General features: G+C 32.9%; 1 protein-coding gene across 3 annotated transcripts in view; it reads left to right on the top strand.

Annotated features, from left to right (window-relative positions):
- Positions 1–17783, top strand: part of LOC126837902 (uncharacterized) — a 114810-nt gene extending 97027 nt beyond the window's left edge. For 2 of the 3 annotated variants that reach the window (XM_050571880.1, XM_050571882.1), the window contains 2 exons: positions 15650–15935; positions 16443–17783. In XM_050571880.1, the coding sequence (XP_050427837.1) occupies positions 15650–15935; positions 16443–16613 (457 nt within the window). In that variant the 3' untranslated portion in view covers positions 16614–17783. The remainder of the gene's footprint in view (positions 1–15649; positions 15936–16442) is intronic. The other variant, XM_050571881.1, reaches the window with a different exon arrangement.
- Positions 17784–21528: the final 3745 nt, after the last annotated feature.

Here is a 21528-nt window from a genome sequence, read left to right as displayed (position 1 = left end):
TTTTACTAATTTCAAAGTTCAATCGTACGCGTGCGCTATATTTTATGGAATCCTGATTTAGCATTTTTGAGGCCCCGGACAAAAGAAAAAAATGGGCCTATTAATATAAATTGAAAATTAAATAAAAATTATTAAATCTAGTAGGTGGGCCCCTAAACCGCATGGACCCTGGACTAATACCCATAATGTCCTGGCGTAAATAAGGCCTTGTATGCAATGACAAAAGTTTTCTTTTTTTTTTTGCTAAATGGCAAATGCCAACATTTTGCTTTACCCTCCTTCGTATTCTTAGTGCATGTACTTTGAACAATTTTGTTTACTTGAAATCACATTTGCTTTTGGTTTAAAACGAATTACCTTTAAAAAAACAATAAATGGCTTACGTTTTAGTTTTTGACGTTTTTAAAAGCAAATAACACCTTCCGGTCATTAAAAATGTGGGTATTCATCCAACTGTTTTAAACGAGTTACGAGTATAAAAACAAAATAATGAATTCTAAAAAAATTGAATAATTAAAAATATATTATTTAACCTTCTGTTGGTAACAACTAACAAGGGTGATGATGAGTACTGATGAGTATCCCCAACGTTATCGCTGTTATCAGTTATCAACGGAAGGTTAATATCATTTTAACTGCGCCGATATCCGTCCAAAATACATTTACACACGCAACAGCAAATTGCGTTGTCTATGTGCCTCCATTATTAGACCGCAGGCAAATTTAATTTTTTTTCGCTTAAACAATCAGATAACTGGTTAGGTTATAATAACTGTGAACACATTTTGTCGCTGCTTGCCACCTACACGCAGTTCGATTTGTGTACGTAGAAGGTAGTCATTGTGTACTCTGGTCTATCCGTCGACAACGGTCGTCTATTTTTTTTACATCGACTGGCAAATAATAAATCAATTATATACTCATACAATTCACACCATTTATGGGTTGTAAACCATATGCAATGAGTGTTAGTGCGTATTAGTTTTCCGCAAACGTCGTTTGCCAGAAGGATACAATATTGTGCGTTCGGCGAAAATAATAATTACAAAACACAATATAAAGCAAATCGCGTGCAATATAATATTATTACAAGGCTAGTTTTTTGTGACGAGTAACGGAATTAGAATGGAACGCATGGACAGGTATTTCAAGTTGAAGGTTTTATTGATTATTGACCGCTGAATCTATTAACAATATTAGTTGTACTTTTTCTACGGCTCCGTGTAAAAACGCCTATACAATTTCAATAGCCACAATAACATTGTGATTACTGGCACTCTTTGTCCAAAAGTCTGCACATATATTTCATACGTATACAAATATATACTGGCTATCCATTATACCAGTCCCGTGACTGTTAAAGTCGTTAAGAAATTAAGAAATTAATAACGATAAAAGAAAACAATTCATTTTAAAAATAGTACAAGGAAAATCTTTAAAGTCAACTTGCTTTCGATTATAATTTGCTATCTGCGGATAAGAACTATGTTATTAATTCAAAAATACTTGAAGTACTACATTAAATGATTAAACTTTAATTATATTTAACGTCAGTTTCCTGTGATATTTGTTTTTCGGCAGGTGTTTAAAAAACGTATATTTTTTTTGTAAAATTAGTCAAGTAACACAGTGAATCTTATTTTTAAGTGCAACTAGATAATGATACAACGTTAGATAATACGTTTTCTTCTATATGTGTTTTTCTGTACAATTTTTTAGGAATCATTAAAGACTAAATCTAAATTAAAGACTAATCTAATTGATATCTATTTCTATTACTTAGACATTAATGGTGTTAACTGTGTATAAGTAAAGGCTTGATTCGTCAGTTATAAGATAATATTTTTTTCGATATTATCGACGGTGATAAGACATTTATGTAACGCGTCTTAAAACACGGGCGGGCGATTAAAAATATTTTTTTTGCAATTGTACTTCTCTTTAATAGTGCTATTACGGAAGCTGAAGAGATCTTCTTAAAGCGGTTGACCTTTAGGCGAGTCCTATGATCGTTTTCGCGAGGTTTCGGTTAAACCGTTATTTCGATATTTGCGTTGTCTGTACGTGCTCCAAAAACACCATGGAGAACCTCTAAAACGTTGAACAATCGATTGGCAATGTTTAGCGTGATTGGCTTGAATAAAAAAATGTACATTCATTTCAAATTTCCATTTAAAATGTTAATGTGAAAATAATATTTAAAATATAAAAAACTGCTTTCACGGAGGTTATATGTATAAATATTTAGATAGATAATGGATCTGACTAAATGTGGCGTGGTGAAGAGATTTTCTGATAATCCACAGCATCATGTATTTTTTAGATTTTTGGTGGGTGGTCGTCTCATCATAGCCACTGTAAGTAACATTTCTATTGTGGGCAGTAACATAATTATTAAAAGTTTTTTACCAACTGAGGTTTGAGAATAGTGTGTGTTTTCTCAGCAATACTCAGGCAGTATAGTATTAGTCGCATAGGAAAGAATAGTTCACCAAACCTTTAAAGCTAACATAATTGATAATTTTTTTCTTTTAATTGTCTATTTATTAATCTGCCAAAATTAACGTAGTGCCCGCATTTATAGAAAAAAACAAAATTGTAATTACTGTTTTATAAAATTGTATAGATTAACCATTTCTGATCGCCCCTTGAATCTTAAATGATAAACGGACATAAGTGTGCTAAAACTTTAAATTAAACCGGTAAAAAATTAGCGTTTTCAACCGACGCATAAGCGGATTTCACTAATTTGGTTTCGGAAGTGAAAGCAGCGACCTATAGAATTCGTCGTCCCCGTCCTGTATTATATATCTTTATATATGTTTACCTTCGTCGCGACCGTCCCAACTCGAGCGTATCCAGTAATCAGAGGCAATTAACTATGAAAGTTTGCTTTGGTTTACACGACGTCATTTTGTGTTGTTCTGATGTGACATTGCTATACGACGATTATTTGCAAACAACGACTTCTGAAAAATCAATTATAACGTTGTATTATAGCAAAATTCTTTTATGATACCCAAAAAGAGGGGCCGATATCACACGAATGACTTCTTCATGAGCTGATATTTTAATTATCATTCGACAAAAGAGCCACGTGGTCCTCCACAAACCTTATGCATGATCGCCAGATAATACCTGTTTGTTCTTTTTCTTTCATATAATCATATTGAAGGATTAAGATTTAATTAGGCGTGACCCAAGGTGCAGGCGTCCTTTCGGTTGATCCTTTCGGAATGTCATGTCGCGCCTGCAAATCCATTTTCTTTGTTTAACATTTTTTTTGTCTTTTCTCTGGGTGACCGAAATGGTTCCACGTTCTGAGAGTGTACAAAAATAGTTTTTTTTAACGCTAATGGAACCCAGTATAGAAAATAAAAACGACGAAATGGGTAAAGACGACATGACATTCACAAAGTACGGCAATAAAAAACAAACATTGAATAATAAAACGCCATGTCTCAGCTTTTGGGTCGTATGCCAAGTCTAGCCGAACGTCGTGCCGTCTGGTCCATTGCCATCGAGTCCACGCGTCTCTCTGTAATCATTGTTTCATTTTAGTGATACACGCTTAAATTATTTAAATTTAACTATATGGTGTATATACATATCTATATTACCATTTCTATATGTATGGTAATTGTATTCCACTGGTTAGAGGTTTAGTTTTATAATAACTATGTAGATTTTAAAAAAATTGTGGTCTACACTTATGTAAGCTACCGTGTGACGAAGGAAATTTGTTTTGACCCACGTCGACCGAGGCCAACGCGTTATTCTCGCCAATAAAAGGAGAACGAACATCGAAAATTACTTTACAGAATGTACTCTGCTCGGCTGTAAAAGCTTCGCGTTGTGTACCGACAGTAAACGGATATAATTCTTCAATTCATCATTTTTTTTTTATTTGCACCAATTTATTGGTTTTGGTATTGTTATTTTACTTATTATTGAATATTTATATCGCCACGTACGGTCTGGCTGTATGACGTTCATACAGTTGTGTGGTGGTAATGTTTTTTTTTTGTGTGTAATGTGTATATCGATTAGTTCGACAATTTATTGTTATCATCATGCAAAACGTTCGACAAAAGCAAACCGCTTTCGGCTTAAACGTACACATTTTATTTTGCAAAGCTATTCTACATGTGTGTGTGCTTTTTATTATTATTTTTTTTTTACTTCTAAATAATTAGTCACGCGCGTAGGTAAACGCACACACCGACACAAATTATTAAACACACGCACAAGAAATGTTTTTAGATAATACGCGAGCGCTTACGTTTTAAGTTTTACTGATTGGCGTACCATGCCTAAACTTCGTGTGTGGTTATCAAATGTTTACAACGACCGTTTTGGTTGTTCTTTTTGAGAAAAAAAAATCAAAAATAACAACACCGTTTATTGTGTACTCAAAAGTAACTCATTTTCGCATTGCTGTTTTCGTCGTAAGAGTTTTGTAAAAGTATACGATAATAATATGGAACCTTAAAACCTACTCGAGATCTTTTCACCACTGAGGTGTCAATTATTGTCTCACCGTTTTTACACAAACATTAAACTTTCGAGACAGTCTTGATTACAATAATAATAATTAACTACTGTTGTTATTATATTGAGTGTGTGTTGTATAAGACTATTATGCCGTAGAGAAAGAGACACTATATAATATAGATACAGGATTTCTAAAAAACTGCATCAGACGTATGACCGTCTGTCTTTGACTAAGCACTACACAAGCCACCGGTATAATATATAATATAATATATGAATATGATAAAACGTTATTGTTTAATCCTTTCTGTATATAAGCATCGTTCCGCATTCGTTTCGGATAATATGTAGGTTGTTGTCATGTCATAGATAATATACAAGGTGACCACAACCATTGTGTTCAAGCCAATGTCCATAACCATGAATACCGGATGGTAATAAGTAATAACATTAATGCCAGGCAAAAAAAAGCTAAAATATATAGGTGGGAAATAAATTACTGAAATTATCATTTCTAAATTTATCAACTCAGTTTATATTTTTCGTAACTAAACCATAGAAATATTGTAAAAACAACAGGATATTATTATTATATTTTATTAAAAACTGGCTTTCATATTATTCACGTTATACATCAACAAAGCCAATAAATACACCATTATTTTCACCCCTCTAGCTTTCTCTCCCTTCTCCGCTCTCTGGCTCCATTAATTCCCGCGTATTCTTCAATAATCTGCACCCACTCTTTCTTGGGCCTTTCTCTCTCTACATTTATTGTTTCTCGATAACTTCATCACTTTCTATCCTTTATTTTCTTCTTTAGACGTACTCAAACTATTTTAGTTAGCCTATAATATAAAATGCTATATAAGACTTTGGTCTTATTCCTGATGTTATCAAATAAAGTAACTCACTTGATGTACTATTTCCATTGGCTGGCAGTTCTAAATACATGACCGCCTAATGCCAACCTCATTACGCCTTTTACCTTTATTCTGAAGACCATTTAATCACGCTACACACTTTTAGTCACCACAAACGAATTTATATTTTCATAAACGCATCACCATATTTATTATCTTCAGTTCAGACTAACCGTGTTTAACTGATGTAAAAACTTAGGGAACTCATATCGGTGGATTCAATACTTTTTGTAAACGCCCTATATTAACCCTTGACCATACTTCAATGACTATCGCCAACGAAGTCGCTATCGAGTTCTTTGCTTGTCATTTGTTCAGTGACATTTAAATCTCTAAGTATATATAGAAAGAATGTCGGCCAACACAAATTAGCGATACCTCACTCTGGTACGTGGATAGATCTTTTGGGCGGAACGCTTCAGCGGAATTAAAAACAAATAATTAATTTTCGGCTAATTCTGTCGTCTTTAGAGACTCCACGCAGGTTGATTACACTATCCCGCTGCCGGGTTATTCATGTGGTTTTGATTTTATGAAGAGTTTCGTTTCTCGGAAGAATATTCTCGGATAGCTGTAAGCGTTAAATTATTATAATATTATAATGTAACGGTAGAGTTTTGTGGTCGTTCTGGCTACCGATTTGTTATATTATTTTTGAACTGGCGTACAAAAATATCGGTGACGGTCGGACGACGGACTGTGTAATATTAATTTCTAACCGGCGGTTTGGTGCCACCAAACAAATACACACAATAATATACGGCTGCAGAGGGCACACAAGAAGCAGACAAACCGTCGTCGGCGACTTGGTCGAATAATACCCGCTATATAACTCATTAAAAATAATCGGACCTTCGGAAAATAAAAGGCCTCTGACGTCAACGATGACCCGGAAAATTGGACACCCGCCACTGTCTCCCTGTTTTTATTTTATTTTTTTGGAACCCGTCCCGCTTGTTTGCCCGTGTCAAAGGGACGGCGACAGCCATTACCGCGCTTGATGTCTTCCCAAACACATAACAATATTATATACAAGAGTACAAGAGTTACGGTTTCGGTTGTAGGTGTGCAAAGTGAATTTTCGACGTAAACAAAAGTAACGCCGACGTTTTCCAACTGTTTGTCGTCATAAAATTTGCCCACATCCGGTCTGCACAACAGTGCAACATTTAGTATTATACTTGACCGTCAGGCTCGAAGTGTAAATTAAGGCGCTGTGACGCAATGGTTTGTGCAAAAAAATAAAGAATCGGCCAAACAACGTTTGTGCATATTATGAAAATATAAAACTCACGCAATGGTGAACAACGCAGATGTATTTAACGCACCGGCGGATTTGATTGAGATGGACACGCCGTAGAACCCGTGTGGTGTAAATAGCTAGGTCAAATGTACAAATGTAGAGGGTTTCTTTTTAAGTGGATGTAATTCGGTAACCATTTGGAATTTGGTCCGAACAAAATAATTTTGGCAAAAAGCGTGGGCGGGCGCACGGCGATAAACAATGACGTGACCGATTTTCTTGAATCCGGAAAAACAACAAACCCGGCTTTTAGATGTTGTTTACACAACTTGTATCGGAAACAGACACAACAATATTCAGTGTTTACTCAAGTAATCTCCTCCGACGGAGTTTGTTAAACACACACGTTTAGTTGTATCTATAATACTATAATTATTGTAGTTTCTTTTATTATAGTATGCGTAGTATTGTCCTATGTTGCACAGTATTTTTAAGTATACAAATTCAGTTAATGTATGAATTTAGATAGTTGCTTTCATTGGCATATCTCTTTTACTACATAATATGTCACAGTTGTATTTAGTTTATACCTCTTTGATAATAACAAAAACTATGTCCAAAAACAAATTTTGAGAAAAAGCTGTGCAATCGTATTGTAATTTAATATTTTATCAAAAAAAATCTACTCCAAATTGTACTTTATTACTCGAGATGTATTATCTATATATACTATTAGGATCATTTTTCTCACACTTCCTCACTAAATATCACTAGCATGATACAATACTATTATCTCAATAATATGTTATTCCTACATTACTTATATTTAATATTACCTACATACTTTAATACGTTGATTTAAAGCGCAATTTAGAGGCTCGGGTGTGTTTAAAACCTATTCTTTCGAAACAAATTAGCACCCCCAAAAATTATTTTAATCCTTAAGTTGTAAGATACTCAGTAAGATTATTGATGCTTAGCATTTCCACTTCTCTTAGCACATTGTCCACTTGGCACTGAAAAATAATTTGTTTTAATTTATTTATCTAGTGTAGGGTTAACGCATTGTCTAAAAAATAAAATCATGCCACACTGTTACAGCCTACAGATCTAGTTAATCGAAGGATCTACTTATTCAGTCTTAGTTATATAACTAACGAATTTTCGTACCTACATCGGTAACACATTAAACTCCAATCAATACACGCATTTTACGTTTACAACGAAACCTTCGAATAATTTCGCCTAAACGTTTTGCACACAAGAAATCTACTATATATAACGGAATTTTTGTCACGCGGCCTTTTGTCGTCATTACTATCTATACGTGTACACATACAGGCGACGGATATATAGGCCTCTCTAATAATACACTATGCCGTTTCGATGAGTTGCAGAGCAACGAGGCTGTTCAAATAATGTAAGTACTACAACGCGAAACGGAACCAGGCCTCCTAAGTATTAAAAATTATACCATGCCATAATAATAAAAAGCACGCGGTCGAAAATTGGTTTTCTAACGAAGTGTATAATGAACCTATCTAATAAATTATTATTAATGTATTTTTCGGACCGTGTCTTATCGGTACGTCCGACGATAATAAGCGCATGTGCGAAGATACGACTTTTTGTTATTAAAAAAACTCGGTTGGGGCGATAGGACACGAGGCACACCATACAAAGTCGTCAAAGGTCTCGTCATGTTTTGTATTGTATACTTTTCCCAGTGCGGTGTGTTGGATGACGTTAGCCGAGGGTAGTATTTTTTCATTGAATAGCTGAAGACGTGCTCAGGGTTGGTCGTTATCGACAAAATTGTGAAAGGTCGGGTATTTTTTTTTTTAAGTCAACAGAAGTAATAAAACACTATCGAGGTCTCGTTATCATCCATAATAACGTCTGTCAGAGGCGTCCAGCCGATGACCTTGCCTTCCACGAACACTTCCTCCTCCTCCTTCTCTTTGTGCAATTGCAATCCGTGCCCGCCAAAATCAGAGCGGTAGCTGTCGTGCTTTTTTGTATAAGTATTACATTTTTTTTTTGTGCGGCCCGAAATTCAGCGTGTGTGCCGGGCCAATCAACCTTAACCCGTTATTTGCACGCAGTGCCAACGCGTCGTCGCTGTTTAAAAAACAAAATGTAATGTTTGTTCGTCTCTAGAAGTAAATAACGGCGGCAAAAAAAAAATTGCGTAAAGAATATTATCGTTAAAAAAACACTCGTAAGCGCCAAGCGTCCCAATTTTGCATTTTCATATTATAATATTGTGATTATTATTATTTTATTTAACAACAACCACCATTGTCGTGCAACACGGCTTTCTGTGTATACGCGAGGTTATATGGAGGAATATAATAAATAATAATATCTTTATAAAACAATAAAATAATACAATAATTACCGTATATAATAACAACAACAAAACACGTTACGCGGACCTTGGTCGGTTTAGTAAAAAAAAAAAAAAAGGGAACGACACGAGCTGCTGTGACGGCTGACAAAGTATGATTTTCAATAACAGCCGAGTGCCGACAACAGCTAATGCAACTTAATGTGTTTACATGGTTATATACAAGATCTTATATTGAAAAGGTCTTCCTATAAGTAAGCCTGAGTGTGTGTGCGTGCTTTGACAATAAAATTTGAATTACATTTTGCGAGGCTTTTCATTATATGGCCCCATATGGGGCGGTGACGACAACTCGCTAAAACGACTATCGTTCCAGTAACTGACTTCACCCCAGAAGCCTTCTCGGCGGAACCTGTTGTGCAACGACCGCACGTGTTTAATCGCACAAACAATATTTATTTTTTTAACAAAGGGTCGTGGTTATAATATTATACTTGAATAGGGTTAACGAAAATTTGCAAGTCGTATCACGCGTTCTGCCCCGTGACAATGTTTATCGCCTCCGTTGTTGTCCACGTGCCTCCATCATTATTATCATCATAGGGGATTGCACGAACCGCACTTGCCTCTCTTCTTTATCTGCAACAACCCTATACAAATAAACTATAACTTATATATGTTCTTTTGCACTGAATTATTTTCGTTAAGAAAATGTCCTGTTTGTTTACTCGATGGCGTGCGTCCGAGACGATAGAAAAATAAAACCATTACGCTTACATTATATTTATTCAATAATTGATGACATTATCGACGGAAAAAGAGGCACCGTACCAGTTACACCGAGTGAAATCAGCTGATGATTTCTATTTGTCGTTGTTTGCGCTGATAATCTGATATTGGCCATTTTCAAATGACAGTGAACTGTGAATGATAGATCAACTTATAACCGGTTTTAGATCTCTTTTTGCCGGGTTGCACAAAAAAAAAAATGATAAATTTAATGGTTTATTAAAATTTAATTGACCCATCACGGGTTACTAAATGATGTTAAAGGAATAACTGTTAATTAAACAAATGTCTGTTGATTCATCGTTTAACTTTTGATATAGTTGGTATAAACTATAAATGTCCATGTTAAATTGTTGTTCTGAGGTATAAAAGAATAAAAAGTTTAACAGACTTAAGATAATTTTAATAATTTTGAAACTATAATTTTTTTATCTGTCCACGTGAAACACGCGCAACATATAATTTAGACCAAAAAAATTATGTAAAGCCTTACAAAATGTCGACTACTTAAAAGTGTTGATTTCAACTCTATAAAAAGATACCGAGTTCGTTGGCTTCTTATTTACTAGCTTTTGTTGGAAACCGATTTTTATTTAAATGATTTAATTTCTTGCTATTTAAATAAAACTATATTTTTCATATATTTTTCATAAATCGCCTAGTAAAGATGCCATTCTAACTAGTGGATATTATATACAGTTTTTTGTACAAAAATAACATTTTTACAATACTTGTGTTTTTCTGTTCCTAACGATTTCATATTTTTCTTTCTTCCAATTTACCGGTTTATCATTTTTATTTGATAAAAACTGCACTAGATTCTTTTCATTTTCCAATCTCGAGTATTTGTGATTATATTTGTGCAATCAAAAAGTTTCATAACAATAACCAATTACTAGTTACTACTTAATAGTACCAGTCGGCACCTAATGATAAAATGAATATAGTTTTCCAGGTTCTCTGCTTTATTGTTTGAATTTGTTCGGCTTAAAATATGGTTAAATAAACGCCCTTATTAGAGGATTGTTATAAAGAGAACTTACCTATTTGTATTTTAATAGCTAATTTCGTAATCCAATTTCTAGTAGACGACAGAATAAAAAACAATCGGACGTTTCCTAGTAAAACTAAAAATTTGCCTTTTTCCTTTCTTCCTCCCAATATTACAGTAAATGAGAGTATAGGTATATTTACTGGCGCCAACGTCGGATACTCTAAATTAATGGCCGACGGTGTACCTATGTTAAAACCGGTCGACGTTTTTTTTAACCGTCGAGTTCTGCTAGCATAATAACATTATTGTTATAATTTTTTATTTTAATAAGAAGTGTATTAATTACACTTTGCGTGTGTGCTTGTTGTACATGTCTGCGTGCTGGCGCACTTTCTCGGCGCCAATTTAATATCGTGTATAGCCGTTTTACGATCCGTTACTACCATTTGTTCATGGATTGTACATCGTACGAAATAATTCAGTATTTTTTTATTTTCTCGTTGAAAGAAGGTTTTGTTAAGGTAAAAAAACGTTAATAATTATTATTTTGTATCATATATCATTATGAAACATCCACGTAAGTCCATTGTTTGTTGAAACGCGTTCAGCTAACTTTAAACGGAACACATTATTTTTTTCACGCTTTATTATGAATAATAAATGAATTATTATTATTATCATCATTATCGGCTACTCGTGTCGGCCGCTAAATTTTTTTTTATAGTATAAAAAAATATACTTTAAGCCGACTCCCCAGAACGATAGAGGTCAAAGAAAACCGCGAGTACCGTATCTCTGTGCCCTGTGAGAGTTTATCCGTAAATACTAAAAACAATCTCGCGTTCCGCATAATAATATTGCACTTTGTTAATAACAATATTATACCATTACTACGTAATATTATTGGTCAGAACGATTGAACGTGTAATTACCCCATTATTAGTCGTTATACAACGCAGTTACTGATAATAACAAACCCATTTTACCTATACCTGCACTGCATAATACTCATACGGCTGTTTTACTATCGACTCTTTTACTCTTTAGTCTTAACCAATGTTCAATGTCGTGTGACGATGAATATTTAGCCTATGACTGTCTCAGCCAAGACCGTTCAGGATGAGAAATACGCATTAAACGAATTAATTATCAGAACATCATTAAACTTCCCATTATATCACCAAGGAATTTTTCAACTTTAACTTGTACTGAGCAAGTATATTTTTACAATCTTAAACTGATATTAAAATTGTCACAGACCTCATACACTGCAAGTCTATGGAAATGCAAATTTGTATTCCGATTTGCCTCCTAGCGTTTAGAAATTATGAATGTACTCCTACGAAATTTGCTATAGTAATTGTGTCCTCCGAGTTAGGATGAAACAGGGTTGACTAATTTAATAAGTGTATTTATTGAATTTGCGATACTGTTTTTATTGGTCATTTCGATTCTTTACGGGTTTAGAATGGTCTATTTTTTTCAATACCATTTAAATAGAAACATGTAAATGAATCGTCGCCAAAAACAATCCTTGTTTAACGAGGTCGAGTAAATAGATAACGCCTAGTCCTACTAGTTTTATTTCGGCGCGGCTAGTCGGCTATTTTTGTAAAGATGAACTTATTTAAAAATAATTTATATATGTATCAAAATAATAGGACGCTCTCGTTAAAAACTGGCACTTTGTTATTTATAAAAACAAAAAAGTTATTTTTACAAAAACTAGTTTATAATTTCAATTTCCAATGCCTATTTGTTATTATAATTGTGTTATTATGCCAGTATGATTACAAGCGGTTATTATACGAATAGAAAGTGTCGGTTTTGATTTTTTTTTTCAAGATGATAAATCGAATATATTTTAAACAAACCGATTATTTCAAATGCCTCAGTACCTACATATTTACGTTTTGGTTCATGTCTGCTCACTAGAATTCGTTTTCAAATTTTGGAGTCCAGTTCGGGGCAATATACACTTAAAAAACAGCTGAGTAAAAATACACTCCGTACCTGCCACTTCTATACATGACGGCTTTAAGTACGCCACACATCGCCAAAAGTATAGAAATCGAAACCTTACAATTAAACTCTGCGCAAGTACTGATCCAGCTCCACGATCGGTCATAACTTAAATAGATATTAGTATTCTGGAACTCAAAAGAATTTATTTTGGTACAAATAAATATAGCGGCTCAGTAGTTCTTTACCAGCGAAAATGGATTACTAAAATCACAGTAACCAGTTTTTAAAATAATTAACTACGGTTTTTTATGGCGGTCAGCGTAACTACTGTTATTTACAATAATTAAATGAATTCGTTGAGACCGGGTGACATTACGATCTGTGTGAATCTGCGGTGCCAGATAGAGCATGAATTTTAATGTTTTATCACCGTTCTCTGAAACGAGAATAGAGTTAATTTCGAGAGCACTTAATAGGTCGTTTGACTGGATTACATTCTAATTCCGAGAAAGTCGTATAATTCTGCTCACGTTTATGAATAGCGGTATATATTTTTTTTTGCACAGAATGTACTCTTGCGATTGGTGTTTAATAGAGAACTTACGAACCACTGTTTTACTCAAAATGTTTCCATTAGCATGCGACGGATAAGCAGGGTTACTGACTTACAGGCCAACCGTTATTATTTCTATTAGATTATTTGACAATAAACACGAAGAGACGTTCCTGATACCTTCTTTAGTTGTCTTGGATGTGTGTTAGGTCAAGAATATAAAATCACATTTATTGCGGTTTCCATATCCATTTACCGATGCATATAGATGCATAGAAACGATATTTACATCTGTGGTACGTGAATTGTGTGAAGTGACAACGGATATACAGTGAATTTGGTGAATATAACTGCTTGGATACTTTGGGAATAAGAGCACTTTAAAAATTCTATAAGTGGACGTTGTTACTCAACGTTTTTAGTACTCATTTCACAGCCTATATAGCTACACCCCTATGGGTTATTCGTTTATACAAAAACGTGTCAATAATCGTCGCATTAGTCAACGGTCGATAAGATTATAATATATTTTATCGTAATATCAATAATTGTTGTCACCAGTACTATATAGTTGTGTTCGAAACAACCATTTAGTTCTAAAAATAATTTTACAGCAATACAACCGAAAAAGATGAAAATGTAGATTTGACGGTCGCTTTTGTTAACTTGTAAGATCCGTTTAGATGATTTTTACGATATACTCCATTCACTCCCAAATCAATTGATAATATACTGAATGTTTAAAAAAATAGATTTAGTCGGCCTTTCCTCTAAAAAAAAAGCCCAAAATATGCAGAATTGGCAATAACCCGATTTCTTTGAAATAAAGTCGATCCAGTTAATAATTCTTTTTAGGTACCTATGCACAAAAACTTGTACGCTAAAATGCAAACATTTGTTGAGTTTATTTTTTTTTTCTACTCATTAAATACACCACTATCTGGAGGCACTAGTCTATCATCATGTTTTCTGAAATTGTGTATTGTTGCAAATTGTTCACATAATTGATCATCCATACTAGAGCATACACTATCCTAGGGCCTAGGCGCCACTGCCGCTGCTTACAGCATATGATACTATGTAAGTAATATTGAGCAATATTTGCAAAATAACGGCTACGGGGTGCGTCGGTAATGTAAATGTATTATGTACCGGCCTAACCCTTTGGCGGTTTAAACGTGTATAGCGTAACCGTGGTGAAGCGACGTCGCGTCGTTCCGTCCGCCGGCCAACATGGCAACGTGGCGACAACGACTTCGGAGTGGCGCTCCCACCGCAGTCCGCACCGATAGCAGTAACGGCGGCATCCAATCTTCCTTCTCGCTCGCACCACCAGCCGCCAACGTAATATGCCGATTGCCGTAGCCCGTGCGTACACAGTACACTGTACAGTCGCTAATGCGGAGCCGCCCGCGCCAGTCTGTTTTCTAATCGTCGCTGGCATATAGAGAGTATCGCCGCCGCCGCCGCCGCCGTCGCAGTGATCGTGATCGTGTGCTAGAGACGACACGCGTATCACGAGCGTAATCGCAAACACCAGTTGTCCGTCTCGTTGAACACTGTTGTTTCGAATGTGCGTCGGTTGCCGCGAATTACCGTCGTCGTTGTCGTCCACGGCATACGACTTATACCTATTACAGCGGCCGCCGCTTTGGACGTCCAGGAAAATGATGAAATCCATGCACCAACCGTTCAGTTAATAACTCGTCAAAAAACGCACCAACAATTTGTTCGCGTTGTTTCTTAACTGACATTTAATTATTACTTTTTAGTTATATACTTAAATAATATTATTATTTTTTTTTTTTTTATAAATTTTCCTCTAAGATAACGTAACGCCGAATATTCCGCGGGTTCGGTATATTCGTGCGCTAAACACGAGGCTGTGATAGTGAAACTAGTCGTTTAAATATAATAACGTATAAAATACAAGAAATATATACATATATATGTATATAACATAGTATATAAATATTCGCGCGGTAAATTAATACATAAATATTTATAAATTTATATGTATATTAAATCGTTAAAAGAATTGAGAAGAAATAAAAACATTTACACTATCATTATTTTGGCAATCGATACATATCGACAGTAAGTTGGATTGCGCTTACGTCGAGTAACTTGGCAGATTGTTAAGTGTAATATCAATTTTAAAAATGTGTGCCGCTAAAACGGTTACATTCGGAGGTGTCGTCACATACCCAAAAACGCCAGCTAGTGTACCCATCGAGCAGACCAAAGCGCGCTTTAATTGTATAGGAACGCTTAGGGATAGCTTGAAAATGGTGGGTAGTAACGGTTCAAAATTCTTAACCGTTCGTTTGGTTCGCAGCAAGCTCAGGAAACGTGAGGAAACTGCTGCAGCGGCTGCCACAGCAGCTGCTTCAGCCACCACCACCACCCCTACAGTAGTCAACAACAATAACAACAATAATGTTGTCGATTGCCAGTTGCCACATGCCCAGCCATTAGAGGCCACAATTGTTACCAATGTATCGTGCGAAGTGGGCGAGACTCCTGTACCCTTGCCTTTCCTGTGGCAATACTCGGCCAAAAACGCTGCAGCCAGGAGTACAAATGGGTACAATTCACCTCACAGGATGTACAACTTTGATCAGGTGAGATCAGGTTTATCATAAAAAAACAAACATCTACTTTACTTAATGTACATTACAGTAACCAATCTTATTAAAATACAATATAATATTGTCTTTTAAACAATTATTAAATTAATTAATCAAATTGAGTGTATATTATTAAAATGTCAACCAAGGATCAAGAAATAATAAAAAAGTAATAACAATAATTAATGTATTCTACTACAACGAGAAATGTTCCCTATCTGTGTGGAAGTGGGAGAAAATGTATCATCAAGGCAAGGATAGTGTGTAGAAGGTTAAACATGGTTTGTTGCAAACTACTGGTTGTGGTTTTGTAAGAATATAACAGACACTAAAAATATACACAGGTGACCCACAATAGTTTTGGAAATTATTTCAAGGGAACAATGAATTTCAAAATACAGTAGAAAGTGTTTTATACTATTACTAATAATCGTACCTATTACTACATTTCTACATTTAAAATTAAATTATTAATTTTACTTATTGATTATTTTGATTTAGGACACAATGTGCACTATACCCATCGAAGAAAACGGTGATCACCGAAAAGGAATACGCAAAAACTTGCGAGGCAAATGGCGAAGGCTGGTGCATAAAAAGCAACAGCAACAAGATGCCTATAAAATACCTGCTGAATTACGGGATCAGCTCAAACAGATTTATGTCTACTGATCCTCCAATTGCTTTTCGAGACAATCCACCAACCTATCAAATTTTCAATCTATTATTATTTATTTGTATGATTTTTTTCTATGAAAGTGGACAAAGTAATCTTGTATGTTTTTTATAAATTACTTAAATAATAAATTTTCATTCCTCTTAGAAATTTAAGTTAATTTTTATTTAATTATATACAGCAATACAAGATAAAATTTGACCCAGCTAGTGCTGTAATTTTGATTTGATTATTTTACAAAACACAATTTATAACAAACTAGTATCTGTTTTTTTTGTGTAGACTATTAAACAAACATGAAATAAAGAGAAAACTTGCAATGTTAATTAAATTTGAAGAATCTGGTGCCATTTTAATTTCATTATGTTATTATTACTATTTTTTTTTCAATTCGTGATATAGATATAAAAATATGATTTTAATTTGTATACAACTACTATATACATTTATAATACTTGTAGTAGGTAGGTTATGTATATATAGCATAGTTAAGACCATACCTATAATATTGTATGTTAGTAATTTTAGTAAAATATACTATTACTATGTATAACTTATATAGATTTTCACTATATAATTTAGTATTTTGAATATGAAAACTGTGAGCTTCTTTATGGTGATAAATTTAATGAAATAATAATATAAACTTTGAAAGACTTGAAATATTGTATCCCTTATTGTGCTCGTCAGTGTTTATTAAGAATAATAATTAATAATACACATACTAGAATGTCTACATAATATTATTTAGATATATTGTAGGCTATTTTTAATCATGACTGTATTTTATAAATTATCACATGATTGTCTATTGCATTGTAGTAATTCCACAAAATCACAACCAGTCCCAATAGAAATAAGTTATCGTTTTAAATGTTTCATATAGACTAATTGGGATTATATATATCTGAATTAGTTTTTATTTTTTAATCTAATCTGTTCTCCGGTCAGAAAATGTTACTACAACTGAGTATAAATCATTTTTAATAAAGAAAAAACTTAATAACATTTTTAATAAGTATATCTGGTAATAAATTACTCCTTTTCTATTATTGATAAATCACCAAACGTTTTTGAAATTTTTAATAATATGTGTACAATATTTTTGCTCATAAATTGTGTACTATTGTTTTGTTTTAAAAACAAAGTAAATACTTCACCATATTTTTTTGTTTGTTTTATTATTCAACTATTTTGCTTATATATTGTATTACGTAGATGATTACAAATGTATGCAATAGCTTACAAACCCAAAGAATTTTGGGTGATATAGTTTCTTTTTGTACTAAATACAACATCAAATTTTATAATAAAAAAATAATGTTCCAAACATTTCTATTTATTTTGCACCTATAAATTTTAATATTTTATAGGTACAATCTCGTCAATTATTTATTATAAAATTACCATTTGGCTGATTTACAAATCTATGCCCATTAAAATTGTACAGCATAATAATGTTATATAATTACATTTCCATTATTACTAGTCCGTTCGTTCGATCATTGATAGCTTTAAAAAAAAATTAATAAGTAACAGTAAGTGTAACATAAAATGCAAAATAATTTCTTATACTTAGCTTGTAGACAACTCGGACAAGTACAAATATATATATTAAATAATCGATTTTTCTTGTTCAAAAACGCCACACACGTACAATAGTTGAGAGAAAGTTGATGTTCTATAAAGTAGGTGTACCTCCACAGTATGTGTGCACACACCACTTAAATGGCGTCTCGATATGTTAACTCAGAAGCCAACTTTAAAATAAATTTTATATAATAATAAGACCTCAATTTTATTTTACCAACCTATCAAATATTATAATATTAGTGTGTGTGGCCAGGGCCGGACTTAAAGAGGGGTGTGGGGGGGTTTGACACCCCCCCACTCGGAAAACTCAAGTATACCTAGTCGGCACATTCGGAACAAAAAGTCGGTAAATATTATAACCCCCGTAAAATTATACTAATAACATATTTATTATTTTTATTTTATAAAAGTAGGTAGGTACATAATTTTTATTGGAATCTAGCGACGAATAGTGAATAGTCGGCATACGGACGACCATACGAAAATATAATTTTAGTTTTTAGTAAAAAAAAAACAATGCATTATCGGTTATTCCCGATTTTAGCAGAAGTATTATTATTTGTTTATAATAACTGTGGTGTATATTATTATATCAAACGATGTTCGATCATGGGACCTATTGGTCTATTGTAAACAAACATTCTATCCCTCTGTAAGTATATATTTTTATTTTAGTTTTAAAATTCCAAAAGATTCCTTACTATAAAAAAAAAAACCTGCTCTTCTGTTTTAGACATATCACATAACCCATAGTATTAAGTCTGCAGGCAAAGAGTTAGCGGGTTTATTTTTGCTTGTCCTGTGTGCGCGTGTAAAATAATAAGTATTGGTTATAAATGTGTGTAATCTAATATATATATATATATATATATGGTTAGAGAATGAATATGAAACACCAAGGAGCTGCTAACAATCCTTTTGAGCCTGGCCGAGTAAATTTTGAACAAAAGTTATGAGATGGATACGTATTTAGAATAAATCATTAGGCCAGATTTGTAAGGCCTATGAGAGTTCCTTGGTACTACTTCACTATGTCTTGTTTCTTCTTTATTACTATCGTTGCGGTGGGATATTACCTACTATACTATATATATAGCGAGCAGGGAGCAGACATGACCATTATTTTTAAATAGTGTACCTAACTAAAATAAAAAAAAAATTGTTTTTAGATAATAATTTATAAAAAAATACACTTTTGTTTTTATTTCAACGGTTTTAATAATAATTTTGAATACAATTTCATTATTTTTTATAAAATTATTTAAAATAAGGCTATTTGGATTATATCTCTGTTAAATTGCAGTTTCAACTGCAATACGTTATAATTATGTTAAATAAATTCAAACATTTTTAAAATAATGCTTTTAAAGTAGGGCTCAAATTGTTTTAGTATTGGTGACTGAGAACTGAAAATGTAGTAATAAATAAATTTGTTAGCTGCCTAAAATATTTCTATGCTCCAAAAACATTTTAAAAATCAAAAAAATCAAGTCACAATATCACATCATTATCATTTTTCTTCTTCTTATTCTTTCAAAAATAATAAAAAATGACTCCCGCGATTTTAAACTCCACCAGAGATATTCTCGATATAATTGATTTGGAAGAAATAACAAGAAAATAACCCGCATTAAAAAAAAACGGCATATTAAAATTTAACTTTTGATGGTTTTTTTATAATCTAAATTTGTTTGTATTATTCATACTTAAAAATATAATAATTCAAAGTTAAAAAAAAAATAATTTTCAACAATTATTAATTCCCATTAATTTTAGCAAAAAATTGTGACTTGTGTTGTAAAATGTTATAAAATATTTACGAAAGTACTCAAATATTTTAGTCGGCATCTTCATTTTGACACCCCCCCTTGCATATTTCTTAGCACCGGCCCTGTGTGTGGCAACACATACAACACATTGATGTTTATGTGCCAGTATACGCACTGAACGCATTACTATACAACAAAAATTAAAATCTATAATTTATGTAATAAGTGTCAATAATCATTTTGTATCATTTTCATTCGTAATCGATAAAAATTATTAATTATTTTTCAATCGTGTATGATCAGTGGTATTGAATTGAGGCCGGTGAAAATTAATTTAGTTGGTGTGCAGTCCAAAAATCGTCAAACGACACAAATGAGTGAGGCATTTTTCGAATCTATCTGACAAGCCGCTGACCAAAAAATTATTTTTTATTTAAGGCTAATGGATGCCGGTATTACCGGTACAAGGGGTAAAGTGTACGCAATATTTATTCTAAGAGAGATTTTTTATAATGTATTTAAGGGTACAAATTGTTATATTTATCATGGCATTTTTTTTGAACACATTTCTAAAAATAGTTAGGTACATCCGTTTTTGCAACAATAGACACTTCCGTCAACGTACCGTGTACGGCATATATTCTCATTTCTCACCCATTTTATGATTAACATTTTCTCGTGAAAAAAGAAAACATTTTACATTAAAAAAATCGAATTTAAAATTGTGATTAGTATTAAAAAAACCATAACGTAATAGAAATTTGGTGTATTCGAAAATCGATGCGCCCTCATCATTTTTTCAAAGTATTATGTCTGGTATTATGCAAGGTTCGTGCAAACACAAAGCTGAGTCGAAATTGAACCCAAAATCGCTTAACCTTCAGAACTTAGTTATTTATTTTATTAACTAAAGAAGTGATTTTAAATACATTTTAAAAGTAATAATTACAAGTTTTTTTTTATTTAAGAAAAAAAAATGATAAAAAATTTACAATTTTATTAATTGTATTAAATACAATTTATTATTTGAAATAAAAAAGGTAATTTAAGTACATTTTTTATTTATTGTTTCTTACAAAATTATTATTTTTAATTAACCAAGATAATATTATGTTTTGTATAATTATTTATAAATTACAAAAATCTATTATTATAATTATCTGTTATTTATAGTTATAAATAATTTTGTTTTGAGAGTAAAAAATAATTTAATCGTCGAACAATTATTTTTTATTTTTTCGATTTAAATTTTACTCCACACTGAATACAATTATACCATATTACCACATACATGTGACAATATAGGTAGATATTTTGACTATTTTTAATAGCTTACACAGTTAAACTCTGAAATAATAATATAATGTAACAACAAAACGGGACGTTAGCAGCTAGGTACGACTTGTACATGACTCGTGCAAAGGTATTATTAAAATTTAAAAGCACGGTTATGCCTTACCAATGCAATTTAGGACAGATGTTGTAGGTACCACCTCACAACACATTTACTCATCTCTATTGTGTCCAACAACATAATGATTGCTGGACG

The sequence above is a fragment of the Adelges cooleyi genome, unplaced genomic scaffold (assembly GCF_023614345.1).
Source record: "Adelges cooleyi isolate 19-005CV unplaced genomic scaffold, UGA_ACOO_1.1 ACOO_flye_CR_arks_rails_tigmint_CR_PRNA_30, whole genome shotgun sequence".
In the NCBI taxonomy this organism is placed as follows: Eukaryota; Metazoa; Arthropoda; class Insecta; order Hemiptera; family Adelgidae; genus Adelges; species Adelges cooleyi.
Note: the sequence above shows the minus strand (reverse complement) of the source record. Positions and strands in the feature narration are given on the sequence as shown.